This window comes from Lathyrus oleraceus, chromosome 6 (genome assembly GCF_024323335.1).
Source record: "Lathyrus oleraceus cultivar Zhongwan6 chromosome 6, CAAS_Psat_ZW6_1.0, whole genome shotgun sequence".
Lineage (NCBI taxonomy): Eukaryota > Viridiplantae > Streptophyta > Magnoliopsida > Fabales > Fabaceae > Lathyrus > Lathyrus oleraceus.
This window is the reverse complement of record NC_066584.1, coordinates 185,686,703-185,712,370: the sequence shown is the minus strand read 5'-3', so window position 1 is coordinate 185,712,370 and position 25,668 is coordinate 185,686,703. Positions and strand designations below refer to the sequence as shown.

At 40.6% G+C, this 25,668-nt stretch overlaps 2 protein-coding genes and 1 long non-coding RNA gene across 14 annotated transcripts; 2 read left to right on the top strand and 1 right to left on the bottom strand.

Annotated features, from left to right (window-relative positions):
* Positions 1–10,696: 10,696 nt before the first annotated feature.
* On the bottom strand, positions 10,697–15,466 carry LOC127093195 (uncharacterized). Of its 12 annotated transcripts, none has more exons than XR_007792472.1 (5): positions 14,835–15,462; positions 12,517–14,179; positions 12,162–12,268; positions 11,920–12,064; positions 10,697–11,850 (listed from the first exon to the last, which is right to left on the bottom strand). It is a non-coding gene; the product is annotated as an uncharacterized LOC127093195 (long non-coding RNA). The 12 variants fall into 12 exon arrangements; XR_007792465.1 differs by having other exon boundaries at positions 11,920–12,268; positions 12,517–12,593; positions 12,665–14,179; positions 14,835–15,461; XR_007792467.1 differs by having other exon boundaries at positions 11,920–12,183; positions 12,517–12,593; positions 12,675–14,179; positions 14,835–15,461.
* A 2,732-nt stretch (positions 15,467–18,198) lies between these two features.
* LOC127094665 (uncharacterized) lies at positions 18,199–19,530 on the top strand. Its single transcript, XM_051033472.1, has one exon. The coding sequence runs from the start codon at positions 18,199–18,201 to the stop codon at positions 19,528–19,530; it is 1,332 nt and encodes a 443-aa protein (XP_050889429.1).
* A 1,100-nt stretch (positions 19,531–20,630) lies between these two features.
* On the top strand, positions 20,631–23,003 carry LOC127094663 (uncharacterized). The gene has a single exon (XM_051033469.1). It carries the CDS (start codon positions 20,631–20,633, stop codon positions 23,001–23,003), a length of 2,373 nt encoding a protein of 790 aa, XP_050889426.1.
* The last annotated feature ends 2,665 nt before the right edge of the window (positions 23,004–25,668 follow it).

The window sequence follows — 25,668 nt, the reverse complement described above, 5'->3', positions numbered from 1 at the left end:
AGTTAGTGTTAGTGTGCCATAAGGCAATTTAGCACTATGTTAAGCAATCATAAGTGGACTAATGTAGTAGTCACCTATCTGAGGCCGGTCAATAAAACTATAGGCAAATAAACACAAGTTAGAGACCATGACTAGTAAGCCAAGCTCCTACGACTTGCCATGCCAAAAGAAAAGAAGAATGACCTTGTATGGATTTTAGGTTTTTTGCTTGACCAAGAAGCAACCTATCTTTGACACAAAGCAATTCACTTGATCTTTGATCAAGATGAATTTGATTTGGATCAAAGAAGGTTAAGTCTCTCATATGTCAAGGCTAACCACAAATCATTAACTCATTGGTCAAAAGAAAAAGAAGAAGATGAAGATGGAAATGGAATGTACAAAATAAAAAGTTAAATGACATAACCAAAACACATTGATCAAACATGAATGGAATCAACATCAATCAATGGTAAAAGGAAGTGAAATGAAGATTAGAGGTGAAGAAATGTCAAACATATTTCTTGGAATTTTTTGGAATTAAAATAATAAATAAAATAAAATGAACAAATAAAGGTCAAACTTCAAATCCAATTCAAATCAACTTGGATAAGTCCAATTGGATCATCATAAGTCTAACATGGTCAAACAAGGTTTGACAAATTTTCTCACCATTTTTTGAAAACAGAAACTAATTTTAAACAATTAAAAATGAAGAAAAATAACATAATTGGACTAAAATCTCAAATAAATCTCAAATCAATTAAGAAATTGATGAGAATATTTTTCATAGATTCATCATCATCCAAAGATGTTAAGAAAATATTTTTGGCATTTTTGAATTTCAAATGGTATTTTAAATGAATTAAAAACAATTAGAAAAGAAATAATTCACAAAAAATATTAAATTGAATCACAAAAATAATTAAAAATCATTTTATGAAACTAGAATTTAAGAAGAAAATTTTGCAATTGGTCCCATATTTTTGTGATTCCAAATAAAGAAGTTATGAATTTTTGAAAATAATTGGAATAAAAGAAAATAAAATGGAAATTCATAAATTGGAAAAATCCACAGGCGTCAGATCCAGCCTCATTAATTGACGTGGTTGGGAAGCGCGCGCTCATGGTACACATTAGTCAACAGCGTGGCACCATGTATTAAATGAAGTCATAACATTTAACAGCCAAGATTAGATCTGGAGATCATCATCCAATGGCCAGGGTTTGGACGCGTGGGACGGTGGTAGAAACCACCGTCTTCTCCGGTGAGAAGGCCAGAAAATGCCACAAGTTGCAGGTTTTACAACCTCAACCATAGCACGCGATCCATATACCAAATGAAAGCTGAGGTGATGTACATCACCCCTGTGACCTTAATTTTTGCTCAAGACTCTTATGGAAGAAGAAAGCTGAGGTTGAAAAACTAGGTGCTCAATCTGAAGTTAACCAATTCACAAAATTAAAACCCCCACGGGCTTGCCTCTCAAATGAGGACTTCAGAAATGCCAACCAAACCAAGCAATGCACAATAATCAGAGAGATTCGAATCAAAAAAGTTGAGGATTAAACCTTTGAAGTGCAGCTTTTATGAGCAAAATCCAATCCAACTCTTGATTGCAGCTTGATCTTGACGTAACAATGAAGCAAGGCTAAGGAATTAGAAGCTAAAGATCAACCAGGGAAGTTGAAATTTAAGCTTGAAAAAAGAAGTGAAATTTCAGAATTCCTTTGCTGAGAGGGTGGGGAATCAATTGAGCAGAGGTTCAGGCGCCTCCAGGTTGAGATTCAAGTGAGGTAAGGCATTCTATTTATAGCCACAGCTGATGCAAGGTGTGATCAAACTCGTGTGTGCATGAACTTGGGTCCTCCATGCATGGGACTGTACAGGCGCATGTGAGGCCCAAAAGTAATTGCAATTGAGTGTTGAACATCAACCAAAGTGAAATGGACGTGCAGATTGCAAGGCATTAGCTTGTGCATGAAGATTTAACATGTTATGCATAATTGATCATAAAGCTTCATCTCTTCGAAGATCCCATTTGAAAAATCCAAACATAAGCATATGAGTAATTGTTGGAAAGGTCTTGACATAAGGAACAAAATCTATATTGAACAAAAATCCATTTGGAGTGTGGAAAATATTGAAAACTAGCCATGAAGTTCAAGGTACAAAACATGTATTTGAGAAATTTGCCAAAATGGACCAACTTCAAGCTCTTCTGTTTCAATGATGCAAGCCTCAAATGACAAAACCTTAAACATCAAAGTTGTAGATTGTTTCAAGAAAATCAATTTGGACTTAAATTTTTCTTCATTTTTATTTTTGGTGAGAAATTTATAGGCACTTGAAGTTGGACTTTTTCACATTTCAATGGCTTTGGTCCAAAGTGACCTATAATGTTTTGTAGTATCACATGTGTTTCTTTTAGGATTATGAAATTTTGTCCAACATAACAATTTAAGTATACATCTTAAACTTTCCAATGCAATTGGTCTCACCTCAAAATCACAAACAATGAAGGAGTTAGGTCTTTGGGAAGTTGACCTAAAATTAGGGTTTCAGTCAAAATGACCTATAATGTTTTGAAATGAATGATGACCTTCCAAGTTTCAAATGGATTTTTGATGAACATGAAACTTGTCCATATGGTTATTAAGAACATTGTTTCTCTTGGGGTCATATTCATTTGACAAACATATCAAAAGTTGTGTCTCAGTGGATCTCAGTTTGGTTAGATGACTTGACTGGTCAACTTCTCAAGGCCAAACTTCAAATCTTGATGAATGAATTGAAATTCTGGTATCAGATATGAGATGTCAAAGGTAATTTCAAGACACTAATATCTGAGTAAAACAAACAGGATAAAGATAAAGAATAGTAATGCAAGAGACACAAGCAATTGTTAACCTAGTTCGGTGCAACTCACCTACGTCTGGGGGCTACCAAGCCAGGAAGGAAATCCACTAAATAGAATCAGTTCAAAGACTCTCAGTACACTCCACAAGTTACAGTCTTTTTCACCTAATCTTTACCCGTATTATTTCTACCTAAGAACTCTTAGATATGAGATCCCACTCACTCCCCCTCAATCACACCAGTGATAATAAACAAAAATTGCTTATGAACAGAAGACACTCTTCAAAGACACACACTTGATCTTACTTAGCAACTTCAATCAAGTAGACACACACTCATGCTTAAAAGCTTTGAGTGACAAATTACAACTCACAAATCAGACCTATTCAATCATCTATGGATGAATTGAATGGCTTACAAGTCACACGACCACACAAGACACAAACCCTTATTCTCTCTCAATATTTCGTTCTATATTTCTTGTGTATCAAATCAGGTTTTCCATGTCCTATTTATAGAAGCATTCAGCTGGGCTTGGACATCTTGAAACCCTAAAACTATTTTCCAATCAAATCTTCTCATGACAGCTGATTAGATCTCTTTGGAAAATAAGTAAATATGGTTATAATTAATGATTGAATGTGTTTGTAAATCAGATCTTCAATCATACATAGATTTCTATTAAAAGCGCAATCGCATAACACATAACATTCACACTGAATGTTCTGTGTACAGATGTCATGACATCGGGTTTGGCATCCTGGAACAATCCCGCATAATTCCATTTTAAATATCCAGCAGGTACATAATATCAGATGTCATCACATCGTGTATGACATCCTGAAACAATCCTGCATAATTATGTTTTTAAACTCCAGCAAGTACAAGATATCTTATGTTAAGACATTACATGCAACATCTTGTGAACACTCTTTGTTTTACCAAAATTGCTGCCAACACTTAGAACCAACAAACTCCCCCTTTGGAAAATTTTGGCTAAAACATATATCTGTCCATTTTGTTCACAAGAAAAAAAACATCAGCAGTTAAACAACATAACAGCAGTTTAAGCAGCAGCAGAAGCAAACAGAATTACTAGTTATAATAGCAACTAGTAAAACACACAAATGCACATGGGTACTTCTTCTCCCCCTAAGTCTGTATAACACATACATCTCCTTCAGCAATAACAGCGCCTGTAATAACAACACCTGTAACAATCAAAATATCCTCCTAACATCTCCTTCAACATATGTAACATTCAGAATCCCATTCTGACATCTCCTTTAACATCAGTTGTGCAACACAGAATATGCACAGAACATCAGACATCTCCTCCAACATCACAGAACAGAACAACATTCTGTTCAACATCAGACATCTCAACATCAGTTGTTCACCTGTTTAGCCTAGCTAGCTACAACAGCACTGCAGATCTCCATAATCCACACATTTAACTGCAGCTCTCCACATACTTCTCCACACAGCTCCACATCATCACTTCTCCCCCTTTTTAGTCAAAATAGACCAAAGGTGACCAATTAGACAAAATAAATGTCAATCAGCCTAGCAGAGAATGTCACAAGAGATGTTATAACATATAAAATGTTAAAACATAAATGTTAGGAGATACAAACCATAATTATACACAGCTGCAATAGCTGAGATAATTAGAAATCCATGGAACTCATCAAGAGCCTAAATATTACATCAAGGCATCAGTAAGGACTTCCACAAATTACACACATTAAAAATAAAATAAAAACATCCAGCATCCAAAACAGCTAAACCACCAAGGGGACCAGTCTTCATAACAGCACACAACATACATAGTCTCCATAACAGGGGGAACCATTACCACTCAGTCAGAGGAAGTAGCATCATCTTCACCTTCCGAATCAGAACTGCCACTAGATTGAGAATTGGACCTCTCACTTGAGGTATTGGCATCTGACTCCTTGGTTTCACCAACCTTATCCATCTCTTCCTTCTCTAAGCTACTAATAGGAACCTCTAAAGCCTCTTTCCTTGCCTTGGCAACCCTAATCCCACTTTCTAGCTCCTTACAAGTTTCCTTCAATTGATCAATCAAGCCACCTTGAGAGGTTGGCTCCTTCCTTGAAGATGTCATGAAAACATCATTAACATGGCTTCCTTCAAACAACTTGTAGTGAATGGACAGTGGAGGCTTCCTTCTGCTGGGAATATCACTTGTGTTGAGAATGCCTGGTTGCTGGCTTAAGATAATTCCACAAATGATAGATGGAAAGGCAATAGGCAGCTTTACTGCATTAGTGGAGGCATGTCTAACAATTTGTTCAAACATAAACCTTCCAAAATCAAAGTTTAGCCTGGTTCCAATAGCATAGATGATTCTTCCAAGACCATTAGATACGGTTGAGATATGGTTTGTTGGCACCCAGTTGGCTGAACCAATCTTGTGCAAGATGGCATATTTAACAGTTAACTTGCCAGCTGATAGATGCTTCTTACTAGGTCATTCCTTCACTGTCTGTAGCCTCTAAATCCACACCTCCTTCAGTTCCTCTCCCTAGGAACTTATTGATTATGGTTGGGGAAAACCTTACATATCTACCTCTCACAAAGACCTTGCAGAATTCCTTGCTACTCTTTTCAGAAATATCTTCTGGGATATTCACAACAAACTCTTTCACTAGCCCTTCAAAACATTGGGGCAAAGCAACAACGGTTTTCATCAGACCAGCATTCTTGATCAATTCCATCACTTCCTTCACTTCTACAGCCTCCTTTCCCAGCCCCCTTTCAACAACAACCCTCCTTTGAATGACAAACTTCCATTTGGCAGCATCATCTTCTAGATGGAAAGAGATGTTATCTAAGTGCACATCTGCAACTTTGGCTGGAGACTTTTTAACAGTCTGTCTTTTAGCAGGAGAGATGTCTGGGACATCTTCTTCGACATCATCTTCAGAGTCATAACTCTCTTTGACCTTCCTCTTCTTAACCTCTACTTTACTCCATGATTTGGAGGGTCCTACACCGGCAACTTTATTATCTTTTTTTGCTGTCATCATTTCAGCCACAATCTTCCCTTTTCTGGTCCTTAGTTTCTTTGCAACACTTGGTTTCACATGATGGACCAAGGTGTCATCTTCTTCCTCTGAACTCTCTTCCTCCAGATTAATAACATTCTCAGCAGTCTCATGAAAAACATCTGCTGGTTTCTTACTAGGCAAGGTTTTACCTAGAGAGCATAATCCCTCAGCAGCCACTTCTTTCTCTGATCTAGATGAATCATCATCTTTCACAGTTTGGGGTTCCACCTTAGGTGAGGGGTCCCTTCTAGACAGAGGGGTAGAAACACCCTTGACTGCATGCCCTTCGTTTAGAATCCTAGTTACCAGGTTCCTAATGGCACGATCTGTAAAGTGCATGCCATCCTTATGAGGAGGTTTATCAAGAATGTTACCTTGATTACTTCCAGCCATGGAAGAAGGGACAGGGACGTCGCCTGGAATAACAGAGAGGGGAATAACCTCCAAAATATCTTCATCTAGAAACTCCATGGAGGGAGTCCTTGCCTTGTGAGTGGGTTTTGATCCTAAGGATGAGGGATGTTGTGACATTTTGTTGGACTTTTGAAAAAAATCTCTTTGCCCTAGCAGAGGTTGTCTGAGAAGTTGGATGAAGATGGAAATGGTTGTGTTGAGGTAGCGTGTGGAAATGGCATAGATACTAGTTCCAATACTAGGTAATGATTTATCATAAATGTGGCACTTTCTTTTAAGTGGGCAGACAATATTTTTATTACCTTTTCCACTCCACTTTAATTGCTATAACTTCTCATGAATACAAATCCCCAATTTCCCTCTTAAACATCCAAACTGATTAGCATCCAAAACCCTTGCAAATTTGTCAGCTAATTGCATTTCATGCTTTAGCGCTATGATTTTTTGTCTTCCACAAATTCTCTAATGAAGTGATGACAAAAATCAATGTGCTTAGTCCAGCTGTGCTGAATAGGATTTTTGGACATAGTTGTGGCACTCAGGTTGTCATAGTACAATGTCATGACATCGTGTGTGACATTGTATTCAGTCAACATTAGTTTCAACCAACCCTGTTGAGAACAGCTACTTCCAGTTGCTATATATTCAGCTTGATATATAGCACAAACACCATTTTCATCTTTCAAATGTGTAGGAGCAGGTGTCCTTTCACTCTCCATACCAATTTTCTTAACATTGTTCTTGGCACATTTGCTTTGAGATAGACACATAGACCCTTCTATCTGCTTGACTTGTAGCCCAAGTCCAACAAAGTTCTTTCTAGCAACATGTTCTACCATCTGATCTAACCTCCTACCAAACCCAATATTATCTATTTGAGCCACCATGAGCTTTTCTCCTGGAGGTTTCAGACAAACATCTTTGAAGATTTCAACCATATCATATTTGTTTTTGGTCCAGGTGTATTTGGAGAAGTCATCCACCACTGCATACTTCTTTCCACCTAGGCTTTCCACCTGCATGGGTCCCATCAAATCCATATGGAGGAGTTTCAAACCTTTGGAAGTGATGTCATGTCTGAGTTTCTGGTGTGACATCCTTGTCTGACATTTCCCACAGACTTTTCTTTCATCAATCTTGAATTTGGGAGTTCCCCTAGAAGATATAATCATCTTCATCCCTTTGACTAAGGTACACTTTGAGGAATAACCAATTTGAGAGCTCCACATGTAATAGTTGTCTTTGGTCCTGACTCCTTTCATGATCACTTTACTTTCTTTGTTAGTAATCAAACATTCCATTTTAGTGAAGTTAACATTTAGACCTTGGTCACACAGTTGACTGATGCTTATTAGATTTGCAGTCAAGCCCTTAACAAGTAGGACCTTGTCAAGTTCAAGAACTCCAGGGCAATCAAGCTTACCAATCCCTTTGACTTCACCCTTTGATCTATCACCAAAGGTTACATAACTTGTGGCATGAGGATGAAGGCCAGTTAGCAGGTCTTTGTTTCCAGTCATGTGTGTGGAGCACCCACTGTCAAAATACCAATCTTCTTTGGCTGAAACTCTGAAGGAAGTGTGAGTTATTAGACTTGTAACATTAGTCTTAGGAACCCATTTCTTCTTGTTGACAGGCTTGTGATGTTTGGGTCTAGGCTGATATTGAGTCTGATGATGAACAAGGCTAGGATAACCATACAGCTTATAGCATAAGGGCTTTAGGTGGCCAAATTTTCCGCAGTAATGGCATCTCCATCTTTGGTGTTTCCCTTTCTGCTGTCTTCCTTTCTGATGTTGTGACATATGATATGACATCTCAAGTTTTCTTTTAATATGGATGCACTTAGGTTTGGATTTAGGTTTGCCACCAGTGTAACTGCACTCGGGATTAGATTCATTAAACCCAATGCCAGATTTGTCTCCTGTTATTTGTCCAGTCTGGAGAATCTTGTCTAAGAAGTCAGATCCATTATTTAACATTCTTACATACTTGGTCATCTCTTCCAGTTTAGAATTCAAGAACATAGCTTTAGTTTTTAACTTGGAGATGGTTTCCACATGTTCTGCCTTCTCATTCTCCAGTTGTACTATCACTTTCTTCTGGCTTTCAACTTGTTGACTTTCATCTAGCTTGATATTCAGAACCACTGCTTCTGTTTTTAATTTGGAGATGGTTTCCAAGTGTTCTACCTTCTCATTCTCAAGTTGAGTTATTACCTTCTTCTGGCTTTCAACCTGTTTACACACCTCTGCACTTTTGTGACACAACTTTTTGTAGGTAGTGACCAACTCTTCAAAGGTTACTTCATCATCACTTGAGTCTTCATCAGAACCCCATCTTCCAGTCAAGGCAGACACCAGATTTGCAGACTCTTCTGTTTCACTCTCATCAGACCAAGTGGCAGCAAGGCTCATCTTTTGTTTCTTGAGGTAGGTTCCACATTCAGTTCTAATGTGTCCATACCCATCATATTCATGGCACTGTACTCCTTTTCCTTCTTTGGGCTTATCATCTGACCTTGTTCTTCTTCCAACATTGTTGGATTTACTGATGTCAGATGAGATATGCCTTAGATCTTACATCCATCTTTTTCAACAGTCTGTTGAATTGTCTTCCCAACATTGCTACATCATTTTCCAGATCTTCATCAACATCCTGACCATTTTCCTCCTCTGTGTTTGACATGAAGGTTATGCTTTTGGTTTTCTTTTCAGGTCCATCACACATTCCCATCTCAAAGGTTTGGAGGGAACCAATTAGCTCATCAACTCTCATATTGGAGATGTCTTGAGACTCTTCTATGGTTGTCACCTTCGTAGAAAATCTCTTAGGGAGTGACCTGAGTATTTTTCTTACTAACTTTTCATCAGACATCTTCTCTCCCAGGGCTCCTGAGGCATTAGCAATTTCAAGGATACTCATATGAAATTCATGAATATTTTCATCTTCTTTCATCCTTAAATTTTCAAACTTGGTGGTGAGCAGCTGTAGTCTAGACATCTTCACTCTAGAGGTGCCTTCATGAGTGGTTTTGAGAATGTCCCAAGCATCTTTAGCCACCTCACAGTTGTTGACCAATCTGAAGATATTCTTGTCTACTCCATTGAATATGGCATTCAATGCTTTCGAATTTCCAAGGGCTAGATCATCCTCCTCCTTGGTCCATTGTTCTTCAGGCTTCTTGTCAGTTGTGGCTTCTCCTTCCTTAGTAATTACTGGTTGTTCCCAGCCTGTTAACACAACCTTCCAAGCCTTATTATCAAGCCTTCCAAAATTGGTGGTCTGTGAACAGATCCTCCATCTCTCTCCATAGTACCAAAAAGTATCGTCCCTAGATCTCACCCAGAACCAGAGCAGGATGCCTGCTCTGATACCAAGTGAAATTCTGGTATCAGATATGAGATGTCGAAGGTAATGTCACGACACTAATATCTTGTCATACCCCAAAATTCACCTTATCTTTCACAAAGTTCATCTAGGTCACTAACCCCAGTCATATGCATGTCTTCACATCATTCATATCATCTGCATAACCATGGTCCAGTACAAGAGGACAGGTATCTTGGATTCCTAGCTTTTGTTCTTGCATTTAGTGGAAGCTAAGGTTTCTCTACAACTAAAGGTGGCCCAATCAATCAAATCATAAGTGGAGGCGGCTCTTGAAGCTTGTGTTTTGTGCCCAACATTGATGATTCAACTTTGGCCTCTTGGTGAAGCAAAACCCTAATCTTGGGATCCTCATTTGATCACGGTGTCCCTAAACCCTAATTCATGGTCATCACTCCTTATATGTGTCCCTAGCCCCATTGTATTGGTTCATCATCATTCCATGGTATGTGTGTTTTACTTTCTCGGTCAAGATCCATTCAAGGCACACTTGCTCGTGGTCTATTACGGAGGTCTCCTTGGTTCGATTGGCATTCACCTCATGGCCTTACATGTTCATTTTTTGCTTGCTCGTGATCATTGGTTTAAGTTCAAGTCCATAGACCCAGAACCCTCACTTGTCTCATTCCTTTCATCTGATTATTTCACCTGGTCATTGCAGGTCCTTGTTTGGTTCATTCATGGTTGTCTATAGTTCCATCAATCCCTCATTCACGTCTCATTACCCAATGCATTAGTTCTTGTTTCATTGGTCTTTGGGTTTTGGTTATTATCTATTGAAGGCCATTTTCCATTCACTTCATTTTCAATATCATGGTGGATGGTCCATCAATCTTGGGTTTATTCAATCGAGTCTACTCATTCATGTTTCCATTCATTTCGAGTCAATATGCAATTCAAGTCATTCATTTCCATATAATACCAAGTTCATACAAGATTCGATGTTCATCAATGCATTCGAAGTCAAAGTCATGCATTCAAGTCAAAAAACAATCAATCTCATTCAAGTAATCATGTACTATCCATTACAATGCTCATTACATCAAAAATACACAAATTGAAAATGTTGACTTTGGGCCAACAATTGACTTTTTGGTCAACTTTGACCAAAGTCAACTCAATCCTAAAAAACCCTAAAATCCCAAATCCTTGTCCTAATCTTGACCGTGATCTCCCATATTCCATTTTGATCTTGGATTGGCCAAGTAAGCATAATGCTTCATGATTCTTGTTGGTGTCATGAAACTTTGTCTGTCCAACACATGAAGCCATAACCTGCATGAGCGGCAAAAGAAAACAAGGAAGTAACCCACAACCTGAAGCGAGCCAGTATGGACGCACAAAGAAATTTGCATAACATACAACATCATTTATAGCAGTCACAAGGCAATAGCATTACGCAAACATGACCTGCAACCATAAAAGACAGCAAACAACAATTGTAATGCCAAATCAATACATTCCACATGATGCAATTAAGCCATGAACCCATTACACCAAGTGTAAAACCGTACATATGGCCTACAGTATTCATGGGGAAATATTAAGCATTGCACAGGTCCTGCACCCTGTCAGTAGCAGTCTCCAAATGCGCTAGGCCTTACTCATGCTCATAGCAACCAACAGAACCAGTTCAGGGAATGAGGGTGTACTATTGGCGGCATCTCCTATTCACAAGGATGCAACTGCAATACTTTATGATTATCATGAAGCAAAAAGCTTCCATATGTGGATGACAAGAAACCTCTAGTGGATGATATACTTACCGCATCCATGAACTTGTTTCAAAGTCGTGGTTTAATGGCCTTTCAACTGACAGTTACGTGTAACACTTTGCAACCAGGACAAAGAGGAAGTTCGTCCCTGATATGATTTTGCTGAACCACATGGAGCCAGAGATGCATATTCTGTAGAGTCACCGGGTTAGGACCAATATGTCCTAGGCTTATGAATCATTGCCCTCCACACTTGCACACAAGAGGCCTAGTAAACCAAAGTGGCACAGTCAAATAGAATCCTGCTACTAGTCCATATCAGACCGCCGTCAAATAATTGAGTGTCAGCAATTCTGCACTCCCCGAGCTGCCTACAAGTGAATCCAGCTGCTACACCGTAGGACATGACCATACGCTGCAGTATACAAGTAAATTCAAGCCAGGAAGCCAACGGGCCAAAATTCTAGTTGAAATAAGCTCATACCTATAATACATCCATCAGTATTCAACCTGCACATCAAAACAGGCAACGACATTGCATATGCCACAGAAGATTCCATGAACTTGCAGCAAATCCACGTCCTAACCATGCCAGAACCAAGCCTACTGCGACGTACAAACCCCCCGAACTGTGCACGAACCAAAACGGGATATTGTTCATATACTATTCATGATAGTTGGAAACGCTACGACGCCGGTAGGGGAGAAGTGAAAACGAATACTAACAGGTTGCTACAAAGTCTTCAACCTGCAAGCAAGAACCGCGAGCCATGAACAGAACGCTGCCACATACCAACAAGTTATAAGCAATGTAACATGACTTGATGTCCGTCCTGCAGCAAGACGGAATATGATGAGCCTGGACCAAAGCCATTCATGAATGCTAATAGCTAAACAAATCAAACATGGGGGATGCAATGAGACCAGGTTTCAGTTCTTAAGAACACAGTGTGTTGGATATTGGTGTCATCATGTAAATTTTTGTTCAGCTACAGTTTAGAAATAAAACCACTCAAACCAAACTGAAACAGGATCATAACGTCAATGGTGAAGCTTAAAAATGGTGTTATTGAAACTGTACCCATTGGTGAAATTAAGCTCAGCTTACGCCAGTCGCCGGTCAAACTTGGTGTGGGTTTTACGTCTCGGGATCCAAAGCTGCAAACATTAATATATGGCTTAGAATTTATTATGAGGCCTTCAAACAAAAACCCAGGGAAGAAGACAACTTGGAAATACCGCGCTCCAGGAAGACGGAAGTGGATGATCGTAGGCAACATCACAAGATATCCGTCAGTTCGTGTAACTGATCTGGTTTTGAAGACACCAAAATTTACTATTGAAGTCAGAGAATTGAATGTGGATATATCTAAAAATGCTGGATCTAAGTAAAGTTTGTTCATTGGACTACAAATATCACATGTTCTCGTTCACACCGGCAAACCATAAGTCAGAGCCACAGGAAAGGTTATAGTGGAATCAGCCGCATTATCTGCAGAATGCACATTAACGTGAGGACACATCGGTCCCAGCCAGCCTTACAAACCTTGCAGCGTCACAATCCTGCAGCAGTCTAAGGCAAAATCTGCTGCGTGAGCCTTATTCGAACCTGCTTAACACTCGCATCAAACCAACCCGAGGCCGTCATCGTGTTTGCACTGTCAAGAAATGGGGCACTATTCTAATGATCATCCTTCACATCGACACTCCATGAACTCCCAACGTACATTTTCTCCGATCACTCTCCCCAACCAACATTTTCTCAACAGAATATATAACGGAACCTTTTCAACCACCTGCTAACCGAATAAACCTTTTCCAATCTCCGAAAAACTGCATATAACCCATAACATGATTAACCGAAAAATTGGAACAGAATGATGATAACTCCCAACAGTCCTGGAATGTCTCTCAAATGAAGGAAAAGATTTTGTTTGGAAATGTTGGTATTGCCATTGGAATATTGTCAAAAAGTTTATGTTGTTGTTCTGGTTGGTGAAATGAAGGTGACCTCCAAGCTTCTGCGAACCTCAACTTCAGCTGAGGAAATACACAAGATGGATGATCAGGTTGCATGAATTGTTGTTGGGATTATGTATGATGCTAACATCCTAATCCATACTTCCAGGATCCAAGCACAATGTTACTCACCAAGAGCCAATGCCGGTTGAACAGTGTGGTTCAATCTTTTTGAGACACCAAACAAGGTTACGCATAATTTGGTGGTCTCCGTCCGATTGGGGCTTCTCTCCTGTTTGAAGGATGGGATAAAAACACCGACTTTCATCATTACCTCAGTGATCCTTGTGGAAATTAAGGCAGTTGGAAAGCTGGTGATGTTGGTTTCAATAACTAGGCAGCACAGTCAATTCTAAAACAGGACTGCAAAGACCGGACTGCTTTGTCGTAAGAGTGGGGTTCATACTGGTCATGGCTATGGTGGATAGTCACCGGCTCTTTGTAGGCGTGATCCTTCTATTCAACCGTTACAACCTTCTTCGAATGACAGCCTTACTTTTATTTTCCATGCTTTAGCTTGTCGCTGGCTTGACTTAACGGCGATGGCCCTGCATCCAGAATTACAACCCAAACCCCATCCCATCACGAACGCTAACAAAGCCACAAGTAGTGCTTATCATAGCAGCATTAACCTGCAAGCATCAAGTGAATCATGTTACGGCAGTGCATACGACGACAATGAGTGATCCAACTCGAGTTGCAGCATCAGCGATGATTCCATTTCCCTGCAGTAACAACAGTTTACATCAGAAGGCTACCAAAATTAACACTAAAAATAAAATACAAACCTAAATAACTTTCATTCAAAATAAATAATAGAATTAGGATTAACTGAGTTTAGACCCTGCTGCTAACTCATTCCTTTGTAAACTCATTAAACCAGTCATTCACGTTTTTTTCTTTCTACACTCATCACTAACCAAGTTACAATCATATAACTAACTGAGTAAGTGTCCAATAACTAACTGAGTCTGTGATCAACTCAGTGAGTTTAATCTAACAAACTCCTAGCCTAACTCCAATCCTCCATTCAATCTGAACCTGCACTCTATAAATTCACTCCTCCTCTCACTATTTCAAGGCTAGACTCTCACAATCCTCATCACTCTTAATCACATGTGATTCTCAGAGCTCCCTCCCAATTCCTCACTATACGCTCTCCATTACCGTAACTGTTAGAGCTTCAACACCAGAAGCTCTAATCAGTTGAGCTTTAACCTTCATCATCCTCTCTGATACAACGAATCACAGGCATCTCAAGAAGAAGTTATTTCAATAGACTGGAGATTGGAGGAGAAGAAGATTGCTTCACATTCATACAGAAGAAGGAAGACGGAGAAAACACGTGAAGCAAAAAGAACTCAGAACAAGAATTTTCACCTGGAAGTAGAGAGTTCGTCGGCACAGCCATAATCTCCGACTAGGTGAGTTTCAAATCCTCCCTCCTTTCATTCTGTTACCGCCATGATGTAGGAGATATGTAGATGACTTAGCCGTAATTCCCAGAGCTCCGATTTTAGGAGATCGGCGTCGGACGTAGGTTTTTTGTTTTAGGATTTCCGATAATCTCTCGCCGAAGTGAGAAACTCTGGAGAGAAGTAGAGATTCCGACGTCGTGTTCGCGATCGACACCTTGAGTCGGTTAGTGCATAGGATTCTTTTGAGTTAATCCATCGTCGCCGCCAAGGACCGCCTTCGGTCCGGAGGAGCATATAATCGCGGTGGTGCCGGGAGCTGCGTTGTCTTTAAGGTCCATCTTTAGCATTAAGTATCATTGGTAGCTCGCGACGTTTAACACGAGGTCGACGTCACCGTCGTGCTTCGAGGATCCACTGCCACGCCGCTAATTCCAGTGGCATCCGTGGCCAATTCCAGTGGCATCCGTGGCCAATTCCACGCTGGATTTTGACTGGGCCTGAGGATTGCGCTTTAGGTTGTTTGCTGAACATCACCATCTCCTTCCTGTTAAACCCCCTGTTGGCTAGGTACATGATTTTCTTCCTAATTTCTTGTTAATCTATGATTAGAGTTTATTAATCTATTTTTTTTTCAATTTATTTTGATACCGTTTGTTAATCTTGACAGAAATATTAGATTTAATTCTTAGTTTTTAATTAGGAATTAACATAATCTTAGGTATAATTAGCTTAATGCATGTTTAATTAGGTAATTAGTTAGAAATTAGGCTTAATCGTTTTTACATATTATGTTTAGTCTCTTAATTTTCCAGAATTAATTTTCATGTGATTAACCATGCCATGTTTAGAATTCCATTTGATTTGCCATGTTAAGTCTCATGTACGCGATTAATCTCATGTTAACTCGGTTATTTTTTTTGTTTATAGTTAATGGCTAAATTGAAGTTTCCATTTTAATTTGATTTGGTATATGTTTGTTCATCATCACCACTACACCACATCATATTATGATCATACCATATCATTCACTTGAATTAACATTTAAATTCCATTTTATTAATGCATATTAATCATAGTATGTTTTTTGTGGTGGCATGTGAATGAGAGATCCAAACCATCCTACAAGTTATTCTTTTATTTTTATAATTTATAAAGTGTAGTTTTCTCCTCATGTCTTTGTGTTGTATGGTGTGAGTTCCCCCCATTGTGGGTTAAATGTCCCCCCTCCCCTTACTCATGTAATAACTTAGATTTATTGCTTTCTAGCTAGTTTACTATGCATGTTAATAATCAAAGACAAAACACAAAACAATAAACAAAGCATTTTCAAAAGAAACAAAAGAAACTTGATCCAACGTCAAGTTATTTTCCTAATAAAAACTCACACCATTGCAACGTTAATGCTTGATCCAACGTCAAGCATTCTCCATTCACTCCAAGATCCATCATTTACATCTCTTCTCCATTCTCTTCTCAATTTCATTCTATCCTACCTCCACTCTTCACTCACTATTTTCATAATAAATTCAAACACTTGATTCAACGTCAAGTTTCTTTTTCAAAACCTTTTCATAACAAATTGGAATGCAAATGGGGTGTACGTGTGTGTACACAACATTCAAGTAATTGGGTTGTCAGTCGTACCTAGACTGAGGACCCGACACTTGGCTTTCCCCCTTAAAACATCTAACAATCCAAACAAGTTAAATCTAGGCGCTATGAGGAAGAAAAAGAATAGTTAGGACTCCATTTTCCTCTCAATTCCCAAGTACTTTGATTGTTGATTGTACTTAGTCAAGGGTTAGAGACTTGTCTCCCTCTAAGTTCTAACGATTAAACTTGCCAAACTCCTTTCATAATCAAATCTCTTTTGGACGAAAAAAGAGTAGTTAGGATAACTTGTCCTCTCAACTCCCGAGTTATTTGACCGTTGACTGTACCTAGCCAAGGGTCTAATACTTGTCTCCATGCATAAAATCGACCCTAACCAATCAAACCATCCTTTTCCTTAGCGCACACTTCAAAACCTTTCAATAAGGACGTGTTACTTCCGTTCTACCGTGAACGAAGCTTAAGCCTCCATGTGTGAGCAAGTAATGTTTAACTGCTAAAGTGTGAACCAAGCGTCTCCACTTTATCGCAAACAAGCAAATACTTTCCGCTCCCATGACAGAGTATACAAGCAAGTGAACAGTAGCACGCGAACGTCAATACTGTTCAGTAAAAACAACCAAACAAATACGCCATTTTTGAGCCGAACTACGAAGCTCTGATTTCCCTATTGCACGTATGGGGATACGTAGGCACGAGGGCCCAAATCCTTGGCGAGCACACTAAATTAAAACTTATTTTCTCTCCCATCTTATTTTTGCATCTCATTCCCGATAGCAAGCAACATACAGATAAGTAAACATCCATACTCATTTGATACGAGCAAGTGGTTCCCATGGAGTACCATGGATGTGAGGGGTGCTAATATCTTCCCCTTGCATAACCGACTTCCGAATCCGCTCTTGGTTACGAGACCGTTTCTCTCATTTGGGGTTTTATCGCTATTTTCCCTTTCCTTTGGAATAAATAAAATCCGGTGGCGACTCTGTATTTTTCGCGGCGCTTCAGTTGGCGACTCTGCTGAGGAGGATATGGAGTTCCCATAAGCGAGTCAAGCCTAGCTTGCATGTATCCTTTCCTTGGATGTTTATCTTTGTTATTACTTGCTTTATTTATTCATTCCTGTTATATATTCCTGTTATATATTATCCTGCTTTGATCTTGTGGGATAGGTAGTATAGAGCGAGAAGCCCAATACACAGGCTTAGAGAGTTCACCTAAGATAGGAGGGCTATTCGTATTGACCCGTCGGACGTAGTTGTCTTGAGGGGGAGATACGAAGACCCCGCTTATAGTAGATTCTTTTTGGAGTTTGGTTGGCACGTGAGTCACATTCGCGTTGACAACCATTCTTCCGAAGAGGGTCCATGACTCCGAGGACCTTTAGACAATCCTTGGCTTTTGAAGTTGAAGGAAACTTCACTTAGAGGAGGTCATCCCGAAAGTGTTGTTGGCCCACAAGTATTTTGTGTCGACGACGACACTTTCGCCTCATGACCCGTGAATCTAAGTATCTTCAGAAGTCTTAGTACTCACCTCGTGAGGGTATATGGGTTTCTTGCAGGGAAACTTAACCTCCAATACACCTTGAATCTACAGTGATCGTGTCCTCTTGTAGCATATGCATTCATAACATATTGCATTGTACATACGTACATTGGGCCTTATTCTCGGAGAACCCTAAAGGTTTGTGATTGTGCAGTGAGCATTCCAAGATGGGCTCAGAGAGAAGGAATACCCTCCCACTCAAGTTCAAGCTTCCTAGAGTGGACACCCTGATAACTCTCCGCAACAAGGTGACTCCTTGCAAGAAGAACAACTTCATCTGTAGATATGGATGGATCCTCGATCTCATTACTACTCCGATAGAAGTATCAGCTTTGGTGGTCTTGTCCCAGTATTATGATCCACCTCTCAGATGTTTCACGTTCCAAGACTTCCAGCTGGCTCCAACTATTGAAGAGTATGAGAGATTCATAGGTTGGTACATGAAGGACCACCCTCCATTCACTAAGTTGGGCAAACCATTGATACCTGAATCGGTCGTTGAAGCACTCCATCTACCTATTAAAGAGGTCTCCCTTGGTCTGGGACCAAGGGGGTTTGCTAGAAAGTTCTTGGAAGAAAAGGCATGGGCCTTGGAAATAGAGGGGAAATGGCTTCCTTTCAGTGCCATCCTTGCTCAACTGATTTATGGAGTCGTCCTGTTCCCAAATGACGACGACTACATAAACCGCTCCATCATCAGTGTGTTTGTGTCTGGGAATCTTGTCCCTACATTGGTGTCTGATGTGTACTACTGCTTGCACACTAGGCATGAGAAGAGAAAGGGCGTCGTTTTGAGCTGTGCTTCCCTGTTGTATACTTGGCTCATATCTCATATGCCTCAAAAGGGGCCTTGGGTGGACTTCCTGAAAGATTTGAGGTGGTCCCAGAAGTTTGCTTCTCTCACCGCCGAAGCCTTAGTGTGGTACCTTCCTGCCTCTAACGTAGAACAAGTGATCATGAGTTGTGGAGACTTCCCGAACGTGCCACTCATGGGTCCACGAGGTTGCATCAATTACAACCTTTCGTTGGCTCTGAGGCAATTGGGATACCCGATGGAGAATAAACCAAGAGTTGAACTACTGAAGGACTTCATCTTGCCTGATGTGGGAACAGAGAACCCAACTCTGTTGCAGAGGGTTAAGAGAGCTTGGACCCAGATTCATCGCAAAGGCAAAGAGCTAGGCAAGCGTGATTGCCGAGCTAAAGAGCCGTACCGCCAATGGGTGGTGCAAAGGGCTAAGGAAGTCAAGATGCCATACAGTGTGGATGTCCCGATTCCTCCTCCAGAACCAGAACCAGTGGATGCACTGAAAGCAACTATCGCACAGTTGACCAAAGTAAATGAGGACTTGCGATCGAAGCTCCATGCATTGGATAGAGACCATGCTAGGCTGAAAAGGAAGAGTGAGGAGGACCTTGAGCTTTTGGCAGAAAGCAGAAAGAAGGCTAAAATTGAGGAAGATCTCAAAGAGAAGTACCAAGAGGGTTTGGTCAAGTAGATATGGGGTTGAGTTCTCTCCGTAAACAACTGAAACAGACAGAGAAAGAACGAGGGGACAACCACCATTGGTTCGAGTTGGCTGTCAAGGAGAAGAAAGCATTGAGAGATGTGACTGACATGGAGATTCAGGATCTCAAGCTAGCTCTCCGCGAGGCCAAGGCCAAGATAGAGGTGGAACGTCGCCTTAAAGATGAGGCAATAAGGGTTTCCTATGTTACCCCTCAAATATGGAAGGAGAAGTGCCACCAGATTGAGATTGCCATTGCAACTATCGAACACTGGAAAGGCCGTTTTTCTGATTTGAAGAATGAGATTTTGGGTTGGCTCAAGGAGAAGACTAAGATGAATAGCCTTTTTGACACCTATGCCGGGTCCATTAACCTGTTGCAACCTGCAGCCACTCTATACCGAGCCAAGTGTGATTGCTTGGCAAGGTTCTGCAATGAACTGACCCAAGAAGTTCCTTTGAGGCTAGATGACGCCCTAGAGGATGCTGATGAGAAGACCACTCCCCACTCCATACTCCGATTCCTCTACCTTTGCGACCGAATGATGAAAAGGTTCAAAGTCGAGTTGAAGGAGATGAAGGAGCGAAAAGCAAAACGTGTCATTTGAGCATAGATCCATGTTTCCTTTTCCATGTTTTGAATTACTTTACTTGATACCTTTGTAATTGTAATCTCAAATTCATGAATAAAATTGCTTGATTTGAGTGAAGTCGGTGTTCCAACTTTTTATGTTATTATATAATGCTTTACTTTCACATCATGAATCATATAAGGGTTCCCCGAGAATTAAAAAAATGAACATGCATCATGCATCAATCATTTACCCATGCATTTCATAATACACCCAGTTGGTCTCACCATTATTTTGGCTTTTCATTCAGTATCTCTCGTCGTCAAGCTGACTTCCCACTTCTACGACACCCGAGCTAAGCAAAAGGTAACTATGGAAAGGATTGAGCAAAACCAGACTGCCATGCAGGAGGAGATGGCTCAAGTGAGAGCCCTACTGGGGCAACTCATGGACATCATGTAGAACGTCGTCCATCGACAAGAAGAGAATCGTCAGGCTAACCCAGGGGCCAATGTCAACATGAATGTTGCTAATCCCATCATAGGGAATGGGATCTCAGTCATCAATCAGGCCCATGTGGAAGGGATGCCTAACAATCCAAATGTTGCACACACTTACCATGTCCCTATCCAGGGAGGTTCCCAAGCTGGTATAGAAGACCATGATGGAGACTTCTTCATGCCTAGGAATGAGTCAGTGTACGAACCTTTCGGGCCACCACAAAATGAATATGAAAGGAAGCTCAAGATGATGGATGAAAGAGTTCGAGCCATTGAGGGCCCTAACACCTTCGGGCTGGAGGCTGCTGATATGTGCTTAGTCCCAGGGATCAAGATCCCAGCTATGTTCAAGGTACCTGCCTTCGAGAAATATCAGGGAAACACTTGCCCCAAGACCCATGTCAGGTCTTACTGCAGGAAAATGGCTGCGTATTCGGGCGATGAAAAATTGTCGATACATTTCTTTCAAGACAGTCTCAGCGGAGCATCCCTCGAATGGTACATGCAGCTTGAACGGTCGCATGTAGGTTCTTGGAGAGAGTTAGATGAAGCTTTCTTGAAGCACTACCAGTATAACATTGACATGGCGCCAAATAGGATGCAACTCCAGAGCTTGACTCAGAAATCCGAAGAATCCTTCAAGGAATACGCACAGCGTTGGAGGGACCTAGCTGCTAGGGTCCAGCCACCTATGCTTGAGAAAGAGCTGGTTGATATGTTCATGGGAACACTTCAGGGCCCATACTATGAGAAGCTGGTAGGGAGTACGTCGGCTGGGTTCTCTGATCTGGTCGTTGTTGGTGAAAGAATTGAAATTGGTGTAAAGGCTGGAAAGATCCTGAACCCCGTTAATGTTGCCAATGGGGCGAAGAAACCTTACAGCGGTTTTCCCAAGAAAAAAGAGGGAGAGACCAACGCCACATCAACATGCAAGGGGAAGGGTAAGGCTTACCGAACCCCGTATTATCAGGTCGCAAAAGTGACCCCCAACCACTATCAACCACCCACATACGCTATTCCTGCCGCTCCACAGCAAGTCCCTGGCCAGCCGCCTGCTCAGTACCAGCAGCCGTACGCTCCCAGGCCGAACAATTATCAACAATACCCACCAGGCCAACAACGTCCCAGAAGACAAGAGAGGAGACTCGATCCCCTTCCTATGAGCTGCAGTCAACTACTAAACCATCTGTTGAACTGTTCTCTTATTAAGCTCAGGGAAGCCAAGCCCCCACCGTCACCACTCCCACCGGGCTACGATGCAAACGCACGATGCGAGTTCCACACTGGGGCACCCGACCATACTCTTGATAACTGTAAAACGTTCCGGTATAAAGTGCAAGATCTCCTCGACTCAAAGGCCATATCGTTCGCGCCAGCAAGGCCCAATGTCAACAACAACCCGATGCCTCCTCACTTCGGACATCCCGTGAACATGATCCAAGAGTCCGCTGTGGTCGACCGTATCTCAAAGGTCGACATGATAAAGACTTTGTTACTGGAAGTAAAGAAACAATTGCTCCTAAGGAACGTGTTCCCTGGATGCACTGATGACTGTGCGCGTTGTGGGGATACCCCACAAGGTTGTGAAGAGCTTAGAGAAGGTGTTCAAATGCTGATAGATCAAGGTATCTTCCTAGTAGAACATTCCTCAGCAGCCGACGAGGTGTCTACTCTGGAGATACCCTACTATCCAGTACAAATACCTGTTGAGAATGCTCCCACGACGCCCTTGGTAATCGTTGTACCGGCTCCGTTCTCGTACGAAAGTACCAAGGCCATCCCCTGGAACTATAACTCCACAAACTATCTGCATGGGCGAAAACTCGAAGAAAGGATGGCCAAAGCTCGAAAGACTTTGGTAATCCATGTACCCTCTGAAATTCCCGAACATGCCGAGGTACAAAAATCAGTGGAAGTGCAAGAGCCAGTAGTGAACATTACAGGCACTAGCGGCATGACCCGGAGCGGCCGCATATTCGCTGCACCACCCCCGCCACCAGAAAAAGAGGATCTAGGAACTAACGCCAAGAGCAAGGGTAAGCAATCTGCCGGCCCGGAGCAGGAGCAAACCCAAACTCAAGGCAAAGTTGCGCCAGATGATGTGGAAGAGTTCCTCCGCATCATAAAGAAAAGCGACTATAAAGTGGTTGATCATCTCAACCAAACCCCGTCCAAGTTCTCTATATTGTCACTACTACTGTGCTCTGAGGCCCATCGAGATGATCTACTCAAGTTTCTCAGCGCCGCTCATGTGCCCCAAGAAATCACCGTCAACCAATTTGAAGGGGTAGTGGCTAATATAGCTTCGAAAGGATGCCTATGCTTTTGCGATGATGAGTTGCCTCCCGAGGGCAAAAATTATAACAAAGCCTTACATATATCCATAGAGTGAGCTGACACGATAATGTCCAGGGTGCTGGTGGACACAGGGTCTTCCTTAAATGTGCTTCCGAAGATTTCCCTCACCAAGCTGACAATAGAGGGCCTACTGATGAAACCCAGTGCGTTGATAGTGCAGGAGTTTGATGGTTCACGTCGGTCAGTCGTTGATCGCGACTTTATGAGTCTATTGGGGTATTAACTGCAAATGCACAGTCTAATCGCGTAGTAATAAAAGATATCGATCCCACAGGGACTTATGAATCGATATACCGTTTTCTAAGGTTACTTCGTAAAGCTAAGGCGGACTATACTTTGTTGATTAGGGGGGAAAAATAAAACTAAAATAAGATCTAGATTAAATATCAAATAAGCGGATATCGGTATGCAGTTCTTCGTAATTAGGGAATCAAATCTTCGTCGGTTTCGTAGTTTTAAAATAAATCTTTTCAGTATACACTACTGATTTAAAATCCTTTTCTCAAACTCTCGCTCTATTGAATAGACTATGACTTTATATTAACGTGCGCTGTCACTAATTAGTTAAGTCCAAAATCACTTTTTGAAAACAATAGAGTCTATAGAAACTCTTTTTAAGAAAATGCTAACCATTTAAACACCCTTGTCTCAAACTCTCGCTCTGTTGACTTAGATTATATAATTAAACTTAAATGCTTAACTCTCGTCCTCGCATTTAACCTTTAAAAATACTTTTTGAAAATGATTAGAATTTAATTAACTCTAAAAATTGCTTTCGCCCTGATTTAAAATTAATGTCCAATTTACACTGTCCATTTAAAAGCTCAAACCGTCGTTCTATTGATTTTAACTTCTTTATGTCTTTTACTCTCGTACAAAAACCTTGGTATTAACTCTGTAAATTGAGACTATAAAAAGAGTGATTATGTTTTTAAACAAAATTAAACCAACTTAGTTTTGATTCCTTCATTCCGCTTACTTTACATACCGATATCTAAGTTTATTTAGCCAGACATGCTAAACAAGCCTAAACAATAATTATGCTTACATACAGCCATATCAGACAGACAGTATAAATAAATAGCAGTGCCGAGCATATATAAATTTAAACAATAAAATTAAAGAACCTGTAAAATTAATAGAAGTCTTGATTATTCCTAGCTTCGATGCTTGAACTCTCCACCACAAACCGGTTGGATTTGTTCTTACAATCTTCGATCGGACAAGAAAATAAAAACGAATGAGTAAAATACTATGATCTAACGTAAGGTTAGATCCAGTAAAAATTACACAATAGTTTCCGGTGTAGAAACTATTGTGAGAAAACTAATCGAATGCTCTAAAATTGACTGGAAAAGAAAAGGGAATAAAAATTTGCTAGGAAAGTAGAGTGCTGGAAAATAAGAAAAACAGTAAAAATAATACGGTGCCGAAAATTGGAAAATTGAGCGAGAGCAGCAGGGTTCCACAATTGGTCCTATTTATATCAATCCATTTTGTAACCGTTTCTTCCATAGTCCATTCAGTAAGTTTCAACGAGTCTACTGGTCAAGCGAAGAAGCAGGATGAACGTGCTTCTGTTACGCGTCAAACCCAAAAATATAGGAATGGGGGTGTGACGTTCGTCACACCATGTGTTACGCTCGTAACACAAAGCAGGGGGGCGTGACGCTCGTCACACCTTGTGTGGCGGTCGTCACAGCTTCAGCGCTTCTAGTTGATAGTTGTGGGCTGGGCTTTAGTGGAAATTGCTTCTTATCATCTTTTTGCACCTCCTTTTCTTTCTTTTTCACGTATGCTTCAAATAATGTTGCCTGGAATAAATAGAAGGAAAATACCAAGTAATATCGAATAATATAAAATAAATCGAAACAAATAATAATATAATTTAATTAAATCGAGTCCAAAAGTGTGATATTATTTCATGTTATCAAACTCCCCCATACTTAGACTTTTGCTTGTCCTCAAGAAAGATACAGTATAGAAATCGTTTTAAAATATTAGCCAAATGAAATTTCTAAACACACATCAATTCGCGCTAGGTTGCAAGTAAATCTCATTTAGAAATAGCCTGAGCTTAATCTTAACATCAACAACTACCGTCACAACCTCAGATAACCCCACCTTATGCAAACCAGTTCGAGTTACGCTATTATAGCTATCCTAGTTCTTTTACTCTTATTTCACCCGTTTTCATTCTAGCGAAATCACATTAAGCCCTTTATCTTTTCGCGCACATAGTGGAGTAACCGGTTAGTGATTCTGATCCCCTTTTTAGCTTGAAGTTCTGGTATATAGGTTGGATAACTTCGTCATTTAGTCCATTGCAGATTGCGGGGGATCGGACCGTAGTCCGCCCTACCAAGTTCAGCACCAGAAACCGCTGAACCAACTCACAATGGATCGTTCATACAATGTTTTTGTAGGATTCGCAACCTTTGGATTAAATGATCGAGTAAGGATCACCTAACTTAATTAGTGCATTTCCTGATTTTTTTTTATATTCTTTTGGGAATCATTCACTTATATTCATCGGCCCTCCACGTAGTTTTGCTATTAAGATGGTGCCGACTTCTCGTATAAACTACTCGGGGTTACTATAAACCTAAAAGTTCAAGGGATTGGTATAATATGGACTTTTCTGATCTAACATGTTGAGGTTTTTAGAGCGTTGGGGCGGTAATAATTTTTGTCTTAAT

Coding starts and splice junctions, on each gene's coding strand:
- LOC127094665 (XM_051033472.1), top strand. CDS start 18,199: ATGGGCTCAGAGAGAAGGAATACCCTCCCACTCAAGTTCAAGCTTCCT.
- LOC127094663 (XM_051033469.1), top strand. CDS start 20,631: ATGAATGTTGCTAATCCCATCATAGGGAATGGGATCTCAGTCATCAAT.